Source organism: Ctenocephalides felis, unplaced genomic scaffold (assembly GCF_003426905.1).
Source record: "Ctenocephalides felis isolate EL2017-DRISC unplaced genomic scaffold, ASM342690v1 CF-g0.4_SCAFFOLD_01886, whole genome shotgun sequence".
NCBI lineage: Eukaryota > Metazoa > Arthropoda > Insecta > Siphonaptera > Pulicidae > Ctenocephalides > Ctenocephalides felis.
Window position 1 is genome coordinate 112,032,357 of NW_020538040.1, and position 20,283 is coordinate 112,052,639.

The 20,283-nt window shown below is 30.1% G+C and overlaps 1 protein-coding gene across 1 annotated transcript; it reads right to left on the reverse strand.

Annotated features, from left to right (window-relative positions):
- Positions 1–15,289: 15,289 nt before the first annotated feature.
- LOC113375715 lies at positions 15,290–17,797 on the reverse strand. Its single transcript, XM_026615661.1, has 4 exons — positions 16,741–17,797; positions 16,306–16,602; positions 16,057–16,254; positions 15,290–15,456 (listed from the first exon to the last, which is right to left on the reverse strand). The coding sequence occupies exons 1-4, from the start codon at positions 17,795–17,797 to the stop codon at positions 15,290–15,292; spliced, it is 1,719 nt and encodes a 572-aa protein (XP_026471446.1).
- Positions 17,798–20,283: the final 2,486 nt, after the last annotated feature.

Sequence of the window (20,283 nt, forward strand, 5' to 3'; positions counted from 1 at the left end):
CTGATTATTTTGCTGAAAATTGAAAATTGGTAGTTATCTGTCAACAATTAGTTTTTGCTTAGATGATTTAGCTCAGTCATAATGATGAATTGTTTTGAGTACGGTTGTGACAAACTTTGGAGTACGGTTGTGACAAGTAACTATTTCTTGTTCTTTTCGGGTGAGGATCAAATAGATAAAAAAATCTAACTTTACTAAGACAAAATACAATAGAGAAAATAAAAGGAAAACTCAATATAAGAAAAAAAAAGATTTCACAAAGAATTCTTGTTAATTTTATCTAAAAAAATTTGTTTTTTGTTTTATTCATAAGCTTTGTTCAAATGTTTATGCTGTGTCGTGTTACATATAATTGTTATTAACAACAATAAAGGGGGTTATAAACCATTTTGTTATTTATCCTTATTGTTTTTTAAACAATTTTTATGCCTGTTACAACCGTCTCTGGGGTGTGTGGACTCCCGCTCTTTTCTCGCGAATTGATTTTGTGACTAATTCATTTAGTATTTAAGACCAGTATTTTAGTATTTTCACGTAGACAAATGTTCAAATTACCATCTATTTATTTCTGTTCCAGCTAACTAAATTAAGAAAATTATGACTATTTCTCTTTATTGAATTACAATCTGTCTTTACAAAAAAGAAGACATTCAGTAATTTCGATGATCTATGAAATATTAAACCTTAGATCTAAAAGGTTACCCAGTAGTAAACCTTTTCAATTTTGATATATTGAATTTAAATATTGTGATTATATAGAGTGAACTTAAAAATAAAATGATCTATGAGGTAAATGAGTATAAATTGTGAATTATAACAACAAATAAAAAAAGACATAACTAATAAACTAAACATAATAAAAATAAATAAACATATAAATAAACAACTAAATAAGTAGTACTGCTAATTAGAATGAATATATTATATATTATGTGGAGGTCAATATGTCGGATCCGTCGAGGGGGCGTTTTCTTTTTAGCCGTTCAATGTTGTGCGACTTCAATATATTCTTGGCCAGAATATTAGAATGGTTTTGTACTCTGCTCTTATATTTTTGACTAATTATTTTAATTTCTTCATCAATAGTGTTTATGTTTAGGTCTTGGACTAACCAGTTTGGTGTGTATTTGGGGGCGTTTAGTATTCGTTTCAAAAATTTGTTTTGGAATCTTCGTATAATTGCAATATTAGATTTACGCGCTGTTCCCCAGAGTTGAAGTCCATAAGTCCATATGGGTTTAAAGACTACTTTGTATATCAGCAGTTTATTCCACGTACTTAAGCGCAATTTTTTATTCAGTAACCAATAAAATTTTCTTCTTGTTGTTTCGAGTTGTTGGCGCTTTTTCAGTATATGGTGTTTCCACGTTAATTTAGAATCCAAGTGCAGCCCCCGGTACTTAACGACATTTGCCTGCGGAAGCATTTGATTAAAGAGCTGAACGGTTGGAAGAAAATTATGACTGATCAAAAAAAAAGTGACACAACCGTATTCAGTCTCTTCTTATATACAAGTATCTCGATTTTCGAACTAATACCAAAAAATGAGTATTATTGACTTTATTTTGCGCAATCAATAATTGTGGTTATTTTATTTAATGTATTTCTTAATAAATTTTTGACAAAAGTGAAATTGTTTGTATAAGAATTATTACAATACTTTAAAATTTCTCGCAGCTAATCTTTAATACCATGAGAAATAACAAAGTTAAACGTTAATAAATTTAAAACATCACAAAATTATTTAAAATTTCTAACATTTACTTATCGAATGACCTGTTTAAAAGATTGACTGTGTATTAAAATATTATACTGGCATTGAATAAAATATTCATTATTCGGGACTGAGTCAATATTTTATTAGCACATAATAAAGAAATTAATGACTAAAGTTAGAGGAAAAAAGAAATGCCGTTACTTTTATGTAGATTTTGATGTGATTAAAAATCAAGATGTTCTTTGTAATTTTAGTAACTCCTTTTCATGAATCTTCTGGTGATCATCAATTCTAAAACTGCTATTGACTTAATTTAGTACTTTCACTTCTTTATTTTCGCCTTTATAATAGCATATTTTATGTTCCCTAACAGATTAATGATAGGGACACTTGCAGAAAAATATAATAATATTAAATCTAAATTTAATTGTTTATGACAGGGGATTGAATAGTATTTTGCATACGCTTTTAATCATGATAGGCATTTTATACATTATTGAAACCGCAAAGTTTTGCGTTCCAATCAGCATTGTGTGGGAATCGATACCAAGAAGTTTAGTGATACTTATTTTTACTTGCTAATTAGCTATAGATAGTTACTTTTGGTTGAAGCTAGAAATTTCATTAAATAAATTTATATTTTTAATACCTGATATATATATATATATATATATATATAACCAAAGTCTAATAATCGGTCATAACATCAATAAAAAACATGAATTTCTTTCAAAAATTTATTTTAAATCCATACGTTTCGGCTATAATCCTATTCATTCAGTGGAAACTAAAAATAAAATTAAAACTAAAACAATTGAATTGGAGTATTTACACTTATTTACATAATTATTATTATAAGAATTACACTTATTACATAATAATTATTATTGATGCACTTATCCTATGATTACTTCATTTATTTTATTTTCTGACTGTTTGATAAAGATTGCGAAAATCAGGGGTCTTTTAATCATTTTCTGTGAATTTTTTCAGTTGATTATTATAGACTTGTACCGGCTTATTATGAACTAAAATTGTACTATTAATATTATCGGATTTTAAATTTTTAAAAAACTCTTTCTTCATAGGGTAAGCCTTCATAATGGTAAAAGTTTTTTACATCTCCGCGGATATGGAGTTCCGTCTCTTACTTAGAAGAACAAAATTATCAACTTCAAAAGTTTGTGGACTTAAATTTTGATCATAATGTGATTTAGTTTGTTCCTTACTATATATTAAATTGTCACGAGCAAGTTTGTTAGCATGTAGCAATCTGGATTTTAATTCATAAATATAAGTGTCGTAATTATATTGATAATTGCTGGATTTTGTTAAAGACAAAAGTAATTTTTCTACCAAATAACAATTCGAAAGGCGTGTAGTTGGTTGCGTCATGAATAGTGGTGTTATGAATAAAAACGGCATACTTAATGCATCTATTCCAATCGGTTTGAGTTTTATTAATAAATGTTCTTAAATTTTGCACATAATCCCTATGTATCCTTTCGCATGAGCCGTTCGATTCTGGTCTATATAAAGAAGTTGTTAATTTTTTTATTTTTAATAATTTGAAAACATCTTTAAATAAGTTGCTGGTGAACGTAGTTCCCTGATCGGACAGTATTTCTTTCGGAAGACCGAACTTAAAAAACTATAAATGATACAACTGCGTCTGCAACCGTTGCGCTCTCTTGGTTAGGAATGGCTATTGCGCCCGCAAATTTAGTGAGATCGCAAATGTATGTTAAGAAGTATTTATTTTCCGACTCAGAAATTGGGTACGGACCACAAATGTCAATGCAATTTTTTTCAAAAGGTTCTCTAGCGGTAATTATAATTATTAAGGGTTGTTTAGTATGATATCTTATTTTTTCAGCATTCCGTGCATTTGTTGACATACTCTTTTATTTGTTTCCGCATTTTCGGCCACTTAAAGATATTTCTAATTCTATTAAATGTTTTTTTATGCCCTAAATGTCCTCCCGTTAGTTGAGATTCATGAAATTGTTCTAAAATTTTATTTATTTCCTCTGTGGTTAAATCGTCAATTAATTTATCATGGTTAATTTTAATTTGTATATCAGTGTTTTTGAAAATATAGCATATCAACATTTCTAAAATTTTCTAAGGAAATGGGACAAAAAGTTTTAAATTAAATAGGAGAAGGAATAGCAATTAATTTGATATTCTGTTAAATTAAATATGTTCTAAGTTATATTACCAGTGAAAAAAGCCTTCGAGTGAAGGTTGAGAGTTCATATTATTTACAATTGAATAAAAAACAGGTTTTTGACCAAAATTTATGGTGAAATATTGATGCTTTTTATATTCATCGAGATATTCGTTAAAGTTCGTATTCTGCAAGAAATCTAAGTAATTGTTTAATTTTTCATCGGATGATTGATTTTTTATTACGATTAATAAAGCATTTTCTTTGTTTGCAATGTCAGTTAAAAATTTTTCGTTTGATTCTTGAATATTATTATTAATTATAATGAAAAAATATAATGAATGATGAACTAATTGTATTTAAAAAAATTTCAAAGTTAATTTCTTGATCTACACGACATCTACATAAAAGTAACATTTGAAATGCATTGTCAGAAATATCATTATTAGTAGTATCTAAGGCTATTTTTTGTAAATCGAAGAAAGATCTAGATAAGCTATCGGCATTGGTGTTAGATTTTCCTGATTTATAAATTATCTCAAATTCGTATTCCTCTAGGAAAAGTCTCCAGCGCATCTGTCGAGAATTAGGATTTTTGCATTTATAAAGATAGATTAGAGGCATGTAATCTGTATATAATTTGAAGGGTTTGCCACATAAATAAGGTCGAAAATGATTTTAATTCCAGACTATGGCTAGCAATTCTTTATCTAATGTGGAATAGTTCTTTTCAGCTGAATGTAAAGTCCGAGATGCGTACGCAATAGGCAAATCCTTTCCATCAACTTTTCGCGATAAGATTGCGCCTAATACAAAACCGCTGGCGTCGGTAGTTAAAGAAAACTCTCTGTCAAACTCAGAATATTGTAGTGAAGGGGGATTGATTAGTCTATTTTTTAATTCGTTAAAAGCCTCCTCGCACTTATCAGTCCAAACAAATTTTACGTCTTTTTTCAAGAATTATGTTAAAGGCGAGTAATTTTTAATAAATTTGCGCTAGTAGTAAAATATATAAATTTCTTTCTGGTTAGTAGGAGAAGAAATTTTTTTTACTGCGGCTATTTTTTGTGGATCGGTAAAACACCGTTAGAGCTAATAGTTTGACCTAATTATGCGATTTCATGTTTTAAAAAATGACATTTCTCAGGTTGAATTTTTAAATTGTGCTGTCTCAATTTTTCGAATACTTCCGTTAGTTTATTATCGTCTTCGTCAAGCGTTTTACCGTTTATTATAATGTCGCCCATGTAAACTAAAGTTCTCATTCCTTGTAGCTGATAGTACCATGTTAGTCAGTCGTTATAACGTTGCAGGACCTCCTTTAAGCCCAAAGGGTAATCTTTTGTACTCAAAGTGTCCGAAGTCAGTCGAAAATGCTGTTTTTTCTCTGTCAGTCTCATTTAATAAAATTTGATGAAAGCCTTGGGCCACGTCTAATGTCGTGAAAAAACTAGAATTTCTCAGTTGGTCTATTATGTCCGTAATGTTTGGTAAAGGAAAAGCATCTGATTTTGTGATAGCGTTTAGTTTTCTAAAGTCTACGCAAATTCTCCATTTTTTATTCCCATTAGCGTCAAGTTTAATTTAGAATCTTTGATTCGTTTCTTTAGATGCATTTCAAAACTTACTTATTCTTTGATTTTTATAGTCGAAATAATGAAATAACATTATTTTGAACATTGTTGAATAAACATTTGATATTGATTATCCCTTTATGATTCGAGTCTTGATTTAATGATTTTGATACTTAATTTATATTTATGGAGTCGATAATTTCATAATTATTCAACGGTTCAAATTGTACCTCGTCCGCACTAAGGAATTGATCTTTAATTTTGGATTCATTACACTTACTTAATTATCGATTGGTTTTGCAACGCTATTGGCCAATATTAAACCATTATCAAATTGTTTTGATAGACATAAAGCGTCTTCAGTTAATTTAGTATTTATTTTTATTCTCATTTCCGATCGCGAAGGTATTAAATTTTTTTGATGATATACTAATGATCATTGAATTGTAGAGAAAGTGATTTTAGGTCATAATTAATATTTGCCTTAAATTTCATCAAAAAATCTTTACCGATAATGCCACAATATTTTATAGGAAGATTTGATATTACTTGAAAATTTAAGCTTAATATAAGAGACACCATGGGTGATAAGTGAATTTGCCGTGATTCCAATTAATTTAATTTTTTTATCGGGATATATAAGTGAATCTTTGTCTATAGCATAAAGTTTAATTAATGAAATATCACTCCCGCTATCTATTAAAAAATTATTAAAATTATTTGGCATATCTAACAATTAAAAAATTACAGGATCAAACGTATTATTAAAATTTAATTTAGAATCTTTGCTTACAAAAATGCTCGTCCCGGAACGGGCCCGGACGAATTTTTTTTTTTGATTAATTTGATTCTCTATTTTGTTCTTATATATTATACGTCTTCTGTTTTTGCATTTTCCATCCGACTATCCGTTTGACAATATGAACAAGATTCTTTTTTTATTTTTGAGGTCGAGGATACTGGTCTATGCGATGTTGGAATAAAACTTGTACGATTGGGATGTCTGCATTCATTAATTGTATGACATACTTTCTTACAATAACTACACGTCTTAGAAAAATTATTTGGGTTGTATTTTGTTCTAAAAAAAAACAATTATTAGCGTTGTGCCCTATTTTTTTACATAATTCACAATTTACGTCAATGTGAGATGAAAGTTTTAAATCTTCAGTTATTGCAAAGTTGATAGCATCGTTTAAGTCATCGAATCTACATGATTTAATTGAATCTTTTAATAGAATTTTGATACCATCGACAAAACTTCTAAGAGCCGTCTCCATATAAACAATTTATAATCTTTCCGCTATTACTTGCCCTTGAGAATCGCAATCTTTATTATGCATTTCATCAACTATATCCAAAATTCTGTCGCCAAAAGGTTTAACTAATTTATTTTGAAATTACTTAATGTTGATAAGTTTGGAATATAAAGTGGAAACAGAAGTTTGGTCATAATATTCTTTACATAAATGTGTTTTTAATACTGAATAATTTAAAATTTTATTACGGATAACTTTTACTAATACTTGTTAACTTACTTTTTACTATTAAAAATAATATATGTGCTTTCTCGGGTAATCAATTTACATGTAACAAATCACATGCATCAATAAATGCACGTACATTGGTTTCATTTGCATCAAAATTTGGAATAATAGCTAGAACTAAATTAAAATCTAATTTATTAAAATCTAATTTCTTTTCTTTCTTTTCTCTATCTTGTGATTGAATGGTCCCTTGCCCTTGCTTATTATTAGGTATAGATCCTTGTTCTGGTTATCCGCTAGGCTCGAATATACACAATAGAATCGCTTTCTTGGAAAATTACCACTGCTCGTTCCGCGTCTCAAAATAGCGTGGATTAATCACTTTTCAAGTTTTGGTTTAATTTCTCATAGATAATATTGATAAAAGTTCGGTAATGCACTTAATTGCTCGTCAAACACACATGTGCAGATTCTCCAGAGTGTGAGATGGCTACCTATGTGATTATTTTGAAATGTCCGGTATTAGGTGTCACTTTATAAAATCATATTTCTTGTTACCAAAGTTTGATTGATAGTATTAACTACTTTTTAGCAAAGGTTGCGTTTTGGTTAATTTAGTTTGATTTCTAACTTTATTATCTAACATAAGTCATAATTTAAAAAACATTTCGTAGAATATTTTTTGATTTATTTATAAATGATCTTAGGTGCCTGGCACTCGGGGACTTCTCTCTACTACGTTTTTGCCTTTTGTTAGCCTCTTTTATATATAACTACTTTTTTTTAAGTTTAGTCGTTTTTTAAGTTTACTGAGTACAGATTTTCCTTACACGATTTCTTTGAGAACGAAATATGTTAAGATAGTTTTAAGCAAAAGGATTTATTATTTTTGTGTCACTGAAGGATTTTTTGGTGAGCTAAAAACTTATATGCGCATTTTTCCGGTTCAAATTTTCTAGTTGAGGTATATGTAAAAAAATATTATTAAATATTGGCAATTCAAACATTTTTAAAAATCCGGCACAAAACACCTACCACCGGGACAAATATTGCTTTTAAAAAAAGCTGGGACGTATATACGTCACATATATATAGGTATATATATATATATATATATATATATATATATATATTAATTTAGAAATATGAACAAACAACACTCTTTTTTTGCACTAATTTATTAAATAATAATTTCACAAACGTTTCGAGACTAGGTTTGTCTCATCATCACTGTGTTATAAATTTAAAATCTAAAATATGGAAACCTATATAAGCATTATGTGTTATCCTTTACACGTCGTTCACTGTTCTAAACTGAATTCTCTAACAAGGTCAAAAAGATGAGTCATGGAATATCAAGTGGGGAAGAGAAGAAATTGGCCCCAGTTGAAAAATAGTTGTCGCTAGGAGAAAAATATTCTATGAAAGGAACGGTTTGTTCATAAAAATTGTATTTATTTATTACAAATAAAAATATATGTACCTATATATATACACATATGTATTTACAAATGCATACCCATAGCACAAACCTCACATATACACAATACATACAACCAATATAAAAAAACATACATATACACTCATACAAAACAAGTGAATTATATGTCAAAATCTATTCAGATCTTTTATCGTTAATAATTCTAATTGTTACATCAGTAAATAACAATTTTATCTGCTAGTGTGGACTAAGTGCACCTCGCCTCTGAGCGCAGGTAAAGTTTTTATAAAAATGATCCCCATCGGAGGCGACGTATTGTCAAACAATACTAACTTTGAAGCTGTCAGTGACATAAATAATATAGATATGGCACCAGGTCCAAGTACAGCAGGTAAACCCACAACTAGATCAAATTCGAACTTGAAAACTCATCATTCAAATGATGCTATAAATTTAACTGAACTTCAAAATAATAATAAATCGATGAATGTTGAATGGACAACATTTCGAAAAAGAAGAAAGCGTCACATGGATGATACATCATCCATAACATCATCCATAACATCTTCCATAAAGTCAGTCGTTTGTAACAACGAGTCAGATCAGTATTGGCTTAATCCAACTCCATTAAATAATTATTTTGACGTATTAAATAATGTCCCAATAGATCCACCACCTAAACAAGTAGCTCACAAGCCACCTCCAATTTTCGTCCATGGTGTAGGTGATATTACCCCTCTTACAAACCTTTTGAATGAGCATGCTAAAGATGTTTATCAATTAAAAATTGTAGGCAATCTTCAGGTACGTGTCCAACTATCTGAGCCAAAAATCTATAATAAAATATTAAAACTACTAAAGGATAGAGGAACCTCATTTCATTCTTTCCAATACAAATCTAAGCGTACATTTAAAACTGTTATAAGGAATCTCCACCACAGTACTAATTTAAAAGATTTAACAGAAGAAATCAACTCCTACGGGCATAAAGTTATTAACTTATTCAACATAAAACATCGACTAACAAAAGCCCCTCTTTATCTGTTCTTACTTGAAATTGAACAGAGTTCAAATAACTCAGATATTTATAAAATTGAATTCCTAAATAGAACTAAAGTAAAGATAGAACCCAAAAGACCTACAAAAGATGTAGTGCAATGCTCAAAATGTCAACTATTTGGACATACAAAATCTTATTGCAATCATAAACCCCGATGTATTAAATGCGCTGGTAAACACCTTTCTAATGATTGCTTATGGAAAGATCCTATTAATGAAAATGTCAAATGCGCGAATTGCGGCGAAAAACATCCAGCAAATTATAAAGGTTGCAGAGTCTATAAGGAAATAATATCTCGCAAATTTCCGCCTTTAAGGCCCAGGATCTTACCTTCTTCTAACTTAATATATAACAACCGGATTCAACCAAACCTTTCATTTGCCCAGGCAACTAGATCAGAAAATACACAGCAAGTTACTAATCCAGAATTAATTTCTCAGCCCAGAATCCAAAGTAATGATATATCTGAATTAAAACAAATGGTAAAATCATTAGTCGACCAAATAAGTGTAATGCTTAACTTATTAACATCCCTCGTTACTAAGTTTAAGCCATGAATCATTTCATTCGAATTGCTGTCTGGAACTCAAATGGATTGAGTAATCATACTCAAGAAATTATACATTTTCTTAATCTTCAAAAAATAGATATACTACTAGTCTCAGAAACCCACTTCACGTCGATAAGTTTTTTCAAGGTTCCAAATTACATCCTATACACAACTAATCATCCTGATGGAACAGCCCACGGCGGAAGTGCTGTGCTTATAAAATCAACTATTAAACATTACATGGCTCAGTCTTATGCGGAACATTTTTTACAAGCAACTAATGTAGTGATTGAAACTTCGATTGGAGCTTTAACTGTAAGTGCATTATACTGTCCGCCAAGACATAACATTTCTCATGAAAAATTTAGTGAATTCTTTACATCTTTGGGACCAATATTTTTAGCTGGAGGAGATTATAACGCTAAACATTGTTCATGGGGTTCGAGATTAAGCAATCCAAGAGGTAAGCAACTTTATAAATCCATGGTTAACTGCAGACTTAAACACTTATCAACAGGTGAACCAACTTACTGGCCTGGAGACACTTCTAAAATTCCAGACCTTCTAGACTTCTGTATATTCAAGGGTATATTAGATGAACAATTAAAAGCTGAATCAAGTCTTGACTTATCTTCTGATCACACTCCAATCATTGTTACATTTAGCTCAAAGTTCAAATTGCAATCTAGAAGTCCATCATTAACAAATAAAAAAACTAATTGGGAATTATTTTCTAAATATATTGATGACAATTTATGCTGCAAAGTACCTCTAAAAAGTACAGATGATATTGATAATGCAATAGGTATTCTCAATAAAAATATCACTGATGCGGCTCGCTATTCTACACCCACAAATGATATTGTTGAACGATTTTTCTGTCCACTCGAAGCTAAAAGACTCATAGCCTGTAAAAGAAAACTGCGTAGAAGGTGGCAAAATACTCATTTTCCGGATGACAAAGCTAAACTGAATAAAGCTATTAAGGAACTTAAACAATATTTGTTTGATTTAAACAATAAACATATGGAGTCCTACTTAAGTGATTTGTCTGTTCATGACCATTCCATTTGGAAAGCCACGAAAAATATGAGAAGACCAACCTCCACGGTATCTCCAATTAGAAATGATGATGGTTCTTGGTCTAGATCAGCAGAAGACAAGGTTATTACCTTTGCAAATCACCTTGAAAAGGTCTTCACTCCTCATCCTTGTAATGTACCTAACGATCAATTTATCACAGATTACTTGAACGACAGTAATTTCACAGACGAACCCATTCCAAAAATTAAGTATTCTGAAGTGCTCTACGAGATTAGAAACACTAAATTGGGAAAAACTCCTGGTAATGATGCGATTACATTTGGTCTAATAAAACACCTTCCTGATAAAGGTAAGAGATTTTTAACTATATTATTTAATGCCATAATACGGCTGAAGTATTTTCCTTCATCGTGGAAATTGGCGAAAATAATCTTAATTCTCAAGCCTGGAAAAAATCCTACTGATGCAGTTTCCTACCGGCCCATCAGTCTTCTGTCTTGCCTCTCAAAAATTTTTGAAAAAGTTATTCACAAAAGAATCATAATTATTTTAGAAGATAACAATTTTATGCCAAAACATCAATTTGGGTTCATAGTAGAACACCAAATAGTAGAACTCATAGTAGAACAAATACATAGAGTTGTGGATTCCATTTATAAAGCCTTTCACTTAAAAAAATATTGTTCAGCCCTTTTTCTTGACATCAGTCAGGCGTTTGATAAAGTTTGGCATAACGGCTTATTGTACAAATTAAAGAAGAATTTACCATACAACTATTATCTCCTCCTAAAATCATATCTGTGTGATAGAAGGTTCTTTGTCAGTTTTAATGATGCTTCATCTAATGTTAAAAATATTTCTTCCGGAGTTCCCCAAGGTAGTGTTCTTGGTCCGCTGATTTACATTATATATACTGCTGATATACCTACAAATGCAGAAACCATGATTGCTACCTTTGCAGTTGACACGGGAATTCTAGCTCAACATGACAACCAATTGCTTGCCTCGGAAATTCTACAAAAACATGTAGATGAAGTAGAAAAGTGGATGAAACTATGGAGAATAAAAGTGAATAACTCTAAATCAGTTCACGTTACTTTTACCTTAAGACAAGGTTCATGCCCCCCTGTTAGATTGAGTGGTGATTTGGTTCCTGTATCCAATGTTGTTAAATATCTGGGATTACATTTAGATAGAAGATTAACCTGGCATGAACATATTCTAAAGAAGCGTCAGCAGCTTGAATTAACACGTAGACAACTAAATTGGTTAATGGGCTGGAAATCACAAGTCACAATAGAAAATAAACTCTTAATCTACAAGACAATAATTAAACCAATATGGTCCTACGGTCTACAACTATGGGGTGCGGCCAGTAAATCGAATATAACTATTCTACAAAGGTTCCAAAACAAAATTTTGAAAGAAATCGTGAACGCTCCAAAATATGTTCCAAACTGGTTGATACATCAAGATCTCAGTATCCGAACTATAGATGAAGAAATTAATCTATACTGCACCAGATATAAAGCACGTCTGAGTCGTCATCCAAACGTATTAGCGTCAGATCTGCTCAAGCCTTTACCACCAAAGCGTCTTAAAAAAAGAATATGCAATGATTTACTAGAAATTATAATATAATATCTATGAAGGCGCTATCGCAGGATAGCGATCCTTCTCACGCAGACAATTAATATATAACTGTAACATATGTAGCTGAATGTACTTTATATAGCTTGCTATGAAAAATAAATACAAAAAAAAAAAAAAAAAAAAATATATACACTCATACATACAACGACATTCACATACACACAATATATATATATATATATATATATATATATATATATACATACACACACACACACACACACATATATATATATATATATATATATATATATATATATATATGACCTTACAAAATAATCAATCCAATAATTAAAAATAGAATTAAATTTTTATTGGACAAACAAAATATAACTACACATTGTCCAAATAACTTCTCTATATCGGAAAATAAATGTTTTGTGAATTTTCCGTATATAGACAAAGATTTACACCTTTTATCCAAAAGACTTTATAATAAACACAATATTAACATATCCGTGTCACCCTTACTACAACTGCAAGATGAAATATATACACATAATACACAAACATTAAGGACAGTATACCTACCATAAAAAGAAAAGATATTGTTTACAAAATAAACTGCGGGAATTGCGATTCATCTTATATTGGGCAAACTTGTCAAAATTTAGAAAAAAAGATTAAGACAACATGAATTACAAAGTAAACAAAGTAAAAATGACAACAAACAACAAAAAAGTACACTTGTAGATCACGCTATCTCTAACAACCATAGTTTCGATTTCAATAATCCGCACATATTATACTATGAACAAGATTTATTTAAAAAAAGTATTGCAGAATCGATGTTAATAGTTCACACAAAAAATACAGTGAATTTACGGACAGATACCAATATGTTACAGAATACATATCTAAACCTGATTAATACTTTGTAGCTTTTTATTTACGTATATGTGTTTGTATATATATGTATGTATGTATATATATATATATATATATATATATATATATACATATATATATATATATATATATATACACTCGTTCCACATCGGATAAAGTTTCTTGATGTAATGCAGGCAAATGGTATCTTCAAAATTATTATCTTTTGTGGAAATTAAACTCAGGTTGGGGTTAATTATTTTGTTTTTTAAAATAGTGAGTCTATTGTTTGTGACGGATTTTATAAGATGTGGGGGATAGGAATTATGTGTGAAGGTTTTGAGAATTAAATATAAGTTTGAGGTCCAAAATTGTTTGTCAGAAAGGAGAATAGCATGGTCTACTAGATTAATGATAGTTCGTATTTTCATGCTAGAGATGGTAGGAGTGAAAATTTAAATACTTACCTGACCAAGTAGGTTTTTGGTACCAGTTAGTGAGAATGCGGTTGTCTGTGCTTTTAATGATTTTGACATCCAAGAAGCTGATAGAGTTATTTTGTTCTTTTTCGAAAGTGTACTTAATATGTTTGTTAAACGAATTGAATGAGTAGGCAAAACCAGCTTCATCTGCGAAAATTACTAATATGTTCTAAATATTGTTTCCCAATTCATATCGAATACCTAACACCACGGTTTTCACAACACTATCACACACACTTACACAGCGCGTCATACTGATGACCAGTTACGAATACATGTTCTCAAAATTTTAACCTCAGTTCGCTTCGAGCTACCGTGCAGTGCACTTCGTACCTTATCAGGTTCAGGTATAATTCGTGTGTTATTGTAAAAGGTATTGTTATCAGTTGAATCATAATACCCAAGTGTTATAAATCAAAACAATCGAATGTACCCGCAAGGGTACATTTCAGTGTATTAAAACTAATGTAAACACATTGTTCATACGGACTTTTATAATAAAGTGATTGTAATATTTTTTTTTTTTTTTTTGTTTGGCCTCTTATTTACAAACTAGTCATATACAAACTTTCCTACATTTATATTCTAATTTTACATTTAACTAAAAAATTATATATAATTTTATAATAATCAATATTTGACAGTAAACTAAATAAATTAAATGGTTTAACTAAATTTTTAATTCTATATAATTCATATAATAAATAATCCCTATTTTCTTGATATCTGCTGCAAGTTAAAATTATATGTTCCAAAGATCCCACATCCTTCCCACAGTCACAAATAGCTGACTCTCTCATCTTTATTTTGAACAGGTGTTCTGGGAAATGTCCATGGTTACACCTTATTCTGTTCATCGTACTTATAAAGTATCTATCTTCATTTTTGAATTGATAAAACCAAGGTACCTTTTTAACAAAGTCGTTAACCCCTTTATAATATTTTCCTTTATATCTTGATGTTATTTGCCAATCCGTTTTCCATTTATTAACTGCTTTATTTTTCATAATTTTTATTATATCTTTATTTAATACTTGGTTATATTCCATTCCCTTTAAGCAAGCGTATTTGGCTAATTCATCAGCTTTTTCGTTTCCTGTAATTCCGGAGTGACCTTTTACCCATGCTATTTTTATATCCTTACCATTTTCTTTAATTTTCTCCAAATCTTGCAAGATATCAAAATAAATTTTTTCTTCTAAATTTAGATCTCTAAAAAACACTTGTAATTTATTGATACAGCTCATGCTGTCCGTAACTATAATTGTTTTATTATAATTCTGTTATTTAGCTTTTCTTATGGCCTCCTTAATTGCAAATAACTCCGCTGTATAGACAGAAACACACCCTGGTAACTTGTAACATTCACTTGTTTGATCGGTTTCTTTATATATAGCAAAACCTACATTGTCCATATCCTTCGATCCATCCGTTAATATAACTTCTGCATCTGGATTATTATTAACAGATTTTAATAAATCGATATTTATAATATTATCAAATATACAACTGTCAAAATATATTTTATTATAATAAGGATGAATGCTGAATGAATACATACTTTCTTGATATCTAATTACTTCTCTAAAACTCTGAATAATAATAGGTATTTTTTTAATCAGCCAATAAATATTACGTTTGCATTCATTATTTAAATCATTAATTCTGTCATAAATTTCAGATGAATTAAAATTAATTTTTTTCAACATATATTTGTCACTCAACCATTCATATCTGACTTTTAGTGGCATAACACCAGTTTTTAATAACAGTACATTTGTTGGTGTCGATCTCATCATACCTGCGCAAAATCTTAAACATTTGTATTGAATTTTTTCAAGCTCATTTACCATATTTGAATGTCCAAAAATTGTGCTACCATATTCCAGTATTAATCTAATTATGGTTTTATATAAATTAATGGATGTGATAGGGTGTGAACCCCACCAAGTACTGTTTATCAATCTCATTAAACTGGTCTTTTTTTCAATTCTTTTTTTAATATAATTCATATGATATTTAAAAGTCATTTTTTGATCAAAATATATACCTAGGAATTTATTGTTGCAATGAATTTTAATTGTATTATATGGACTTGAAATACAAGCTGATAACTTTTTGTTGGAATGCCTCGTAAATATTCCTATGGAGCTTTTATCATCTGATAGTTCCAGACCTTTCTCATTCAACCAAATATGCAGCAATTCCATATTCATAGACATCATATCGATGGCCTCTTTCAAATTATCTTTTTCAATATAGATCAATAAATCATCTGCATATTGTAGAATTTTCGTACCTTCCAACCATATACCTTCTATATCCCGTACATATAGAGCATATAATGAAGGACTAAGGATAGCTCCTTGAGGTAGACCCTGTCGAAGAACTCTTCCAATCCTTGCATTTTCATTTATTTTAACTTCTATTTCTCTATTAAAGGTAGTATATACCATAGCTTTGATCAATTTTTCTGGTAAGCCAGCATGTACAAGACTTTCTGCTAATTTTCCCGGCACCACATTATCGTATGCACCCTTTATATCGCAAAACAGTGCAACGACATAAGTGTTTCTTGAAAAGGCTAGATGTATGTCTGTGGAAAATATACTTAGACTATCTTGTGTGCTTAATCCTTTTCTAAAGCCAAATTAGCTTTTGGGCAGTAACTGATTGTTTTCAATCCATCACTCGACACTTCTTTTTATCATCCTATCTTTTATTTTAGCAATACATGACGCCAAAGTAATTGGTCTATATGCATTGCTATCCTCAGAATTATTGCTCTTCTTTTTAATTAAAATAACTCTAAATTTATTCCAATCAGGAATTTCATTCGGTGACAGCCAATACTTATTAATAATTTTGAGTAGAATTTCTTTTCCGGACTGTGGAAGGTTTTTTAACATAGAATAATGAATGTTGTCTAATCCTGGAGCAGTATCTTTGATTTTGCTCCAAGATTTTTCTAATTCCCATAATGAAAATGGTCTAATTAATGACTTTTCTACCGAACCTGTTACTCTATTTCCTTTAAGATATTTACAAATATCATCACCCACTCCAAAGGGCGCAATATTATCAACTACTTCTTCCACTACTTTATCAATAATCAATTCTGAATTCTTCTCATTCTGTGAAATATAATTGTTCATTGATTTAACCATTTTGAAAATAATTTTAGATGGGGTATTAGGATTTAGATTGTTGACAAATTTACACCAACTTTTTCTTTTCTTTATTTTTAGTTCTTTCCGAACTTTAGCTTTAATTTTATTACACTGAAGAAAATTTTCTAAACTCGAATTTCTTCTAAAGTTATTTTCTGCTTTTCTCCGTTCTTCTACCAGTTTAAAACATTCTTCATCCCACCACACTGCTTTCCTCACTTGAGATGTTGTTAACATTTTATTTATTGGTATACATTTTTCCGCAGTTTGATTTATAATATTTGTGAATTTTTCATAAATGTTACTATCTAAATGATTGCCCAATGATAAGATTTCATGTTCAATCATTATTTTATATTTTTGCCAATCAGCTTTACCACAATTCCATTTTCTATTGGGAATCAATATCATGTTACTTCTCACTATATCCAAATAAAAATAAATAGGATAATGATCAGAGCCTAAGTTTTCCTCTATTACTTTCCATGTTATTAAATGAAATATTTCAGAAGAGCACACTGTAACATCAACTACAGTTTTAGTGTTTTTAAACACAAGTGTTGGGGAACCATTATTTAATACAAATAAATTACACTCTTCAATTGATTCCATTAAATTCATTCCGTAATTATCATTATAGTTACATCCCCAGGAATGGTGATGCGCATTTACATCTCCAGCTATAATGAACGGTCTAGGAATATTCTCAAATAAATAATTCCATTGTTGTTTCGTAACGTGTGTACCTGGCGATATATATATTAATACCAAATATATTTTTTTATCTCCTAATATTATTGATATTGCACATAATTGGACTTTGTTTATATCTATTTCTCCAATATCTATATTTACAATCTGATAGTTAATTCTTTCGTTAATAATTATAGCCGCTCCACCTTTCCCGTCATATCTGTCAGTTCTGATTATATTGTAATTTTTTAAATAGTACCGTCGGTTCTATTTGAACCAAGATTCTGATAAAAATATAACATCAGTTTTATTTTGATATAAAAAGATTTCCAAACTTTCTTTGTTAGAATTAAACGATCTAATGTTCCACTGTAATAAATGCATAATGAAATTTATAGATTTGGTTTTAATTTGAATTTAACTGTTTAAACGTTTATCAATTTTCTTTTACTTCTAATAATTTCAACTTAAGTTATTATTATCAAAACCAACTTTATTTTGTTGTTCACTAATATTTCTAACTTTCACACTATTATACTTCTCGTAAATTATATCCATATCCTTTTTAAATTTTACCACAACTTCCTGTAGATCATCACACTCTTTGTTCCTTATTTTTTCTCTCAGTTTTTTAACTAGCTCCTCATGGATTATTTGTATTTTCCTAATTTCTTCTATTTCTATATTTTTGCCGCAATATTCGCGCCTTTGTGAATTGATTGTAATATTTATTGAACAAATACTTAACAGTGTTTAATACAAAGAGTGTCACATTGTATAATAATTTAATTGTGGACTCCATTGGGGTTCGCAATGAATAACTTAATTGTGGAGTCGGCAAATGTAATTGCCGACGATTCACATACCAGTTCAGAATTTATTACAGAACATCTACGTAATCAGTCTGCAAATTCAATTTGTTCATCAACAGACACAATAACTAATGCTCCTTCACCGTCAACAAATATAACAACTAATGCTCGCATACCGTCAACTAGCGTTATGGAAGTTGAAACGGATACTAACAATTCTAATAAAAACAAATGGCAAATTGTCCCGATTGCCGGCGTTAAAAGAAGACGTTTGAATATTCAAACTGATAATTCGATAGCATTAGGTGATCGATTTAGTGTCCTTACTAATAAAGAACCAGTACCTGTTACTGAAACCTCTGCTTCAGTTAAAAAAGCATTGCCGCCTCCCGTATTTATTTACGGAGTTGACGATTTTAAAGGAATGTTAGACGATCTGAAATCTGTGTTAACAAAAAATACTTTTACGATTAAAACTTTGCCAGATAAAGTTACTAGATTTAACGTTCAATCTGTTGAAGATTACCGTAATTTTGTTAAATTTCTTCGAACTCGAGATATCGTATTTCATACATACCAAATCAAATCGGAAAGGGCATATCGTGTTGTACTAAAGTACATCCACTATAAAACCGATATCAACGAATTAAAGCAGGAAATTGAATCCAAGGGTCATAGAGTTAGAAATATCACTAATGTGTTGCATCACAGAAATAAAAACCCACTTGATATGTTTTACATTGACTTGAAACCTGATAAAAATAATACTAATAACAAGATATTGAATCAAATAATTCATTTTCATCCACCGATTAATAATTCAGGAATTTCCCATTGCAGTCGCTGCCAATTATTCGGCCATACAAAATCCTATTGTAATAGACCGTTTATTTGTGTAAAATGCGGTGATGATCATCCCACTTCAATTTGTTCCAAGTCGCGCGAATCTCCAGCAGTCTGTGCAAACTGTTTTCAATCTCACCCAGCTAATTACAAAGGTTGCGTTATTTATCAACAGATAGTTAATTCTAAAAATAGAATTAACAGTAAATTTTCTGTCAATCAAAACAAGCCTACCGCTTCGCAAAGCTACGCAGACAGGTCTCGCTTTGGCAGACTCACCAACACCGAGCACTTATCGTATGCGCAAGCTATAAAATCACATAACCCAGTCAACAATTCAGAAAATCAAAATTCAGCTATCTCTCAATTTCTAGTGGAATTTAAAGCAATGTTTAACCAGCTAATGCAACAGAATAGTATGATAATTAACATGCTATCAACACTAATCAATAAAAGAAACTAGTATCAATGGCTAGATTTATTAGAATATGTGCTTGGAATGCAAATGGCCTTCTACAACATAGAAACGAACTAATTATTTTTCTGGAAGAAAACAAAATTGACGTGTTGTTAGTAAGTGAAACCCACTTTACTAATTACTCCAATATGTACATTCCCTACTACAACATTTACCACACTCCGCATCCAGATGGCTCTGCTCATGGGGGTTTAGCTATACTTATTAAATACAACTTATCTCACTATGAGGTTCCTAAATATAGCAAGGAATTCTTACAAGCTACATCAATCCAAGTCAAA

Bases quoted from the DNA above. Each gene is read 5' to 3' on its own strand.
- LOC113375715 (XM_026615661.1), bottom strand. From the start codon at position 17,797: ATGAATTTAATGGAATCAATTGAAGAGTGTAATTTATTTGTATTAAAT. The intron at 16,603-16,740 runs GTATTGCTAAAA...TATTTTCCACAG, and splicing joins ACCAATTACTTTGGCGTCAT to ACATACATCTAGCCTTTTCA. The intron at 16,255-16,305 runs GTACGAAAATTC...ATATTGAAAAAG, and splicing joins AGAAGGTATATGGTTGGAAG to ATAATTTGAAAGAGGCCATC.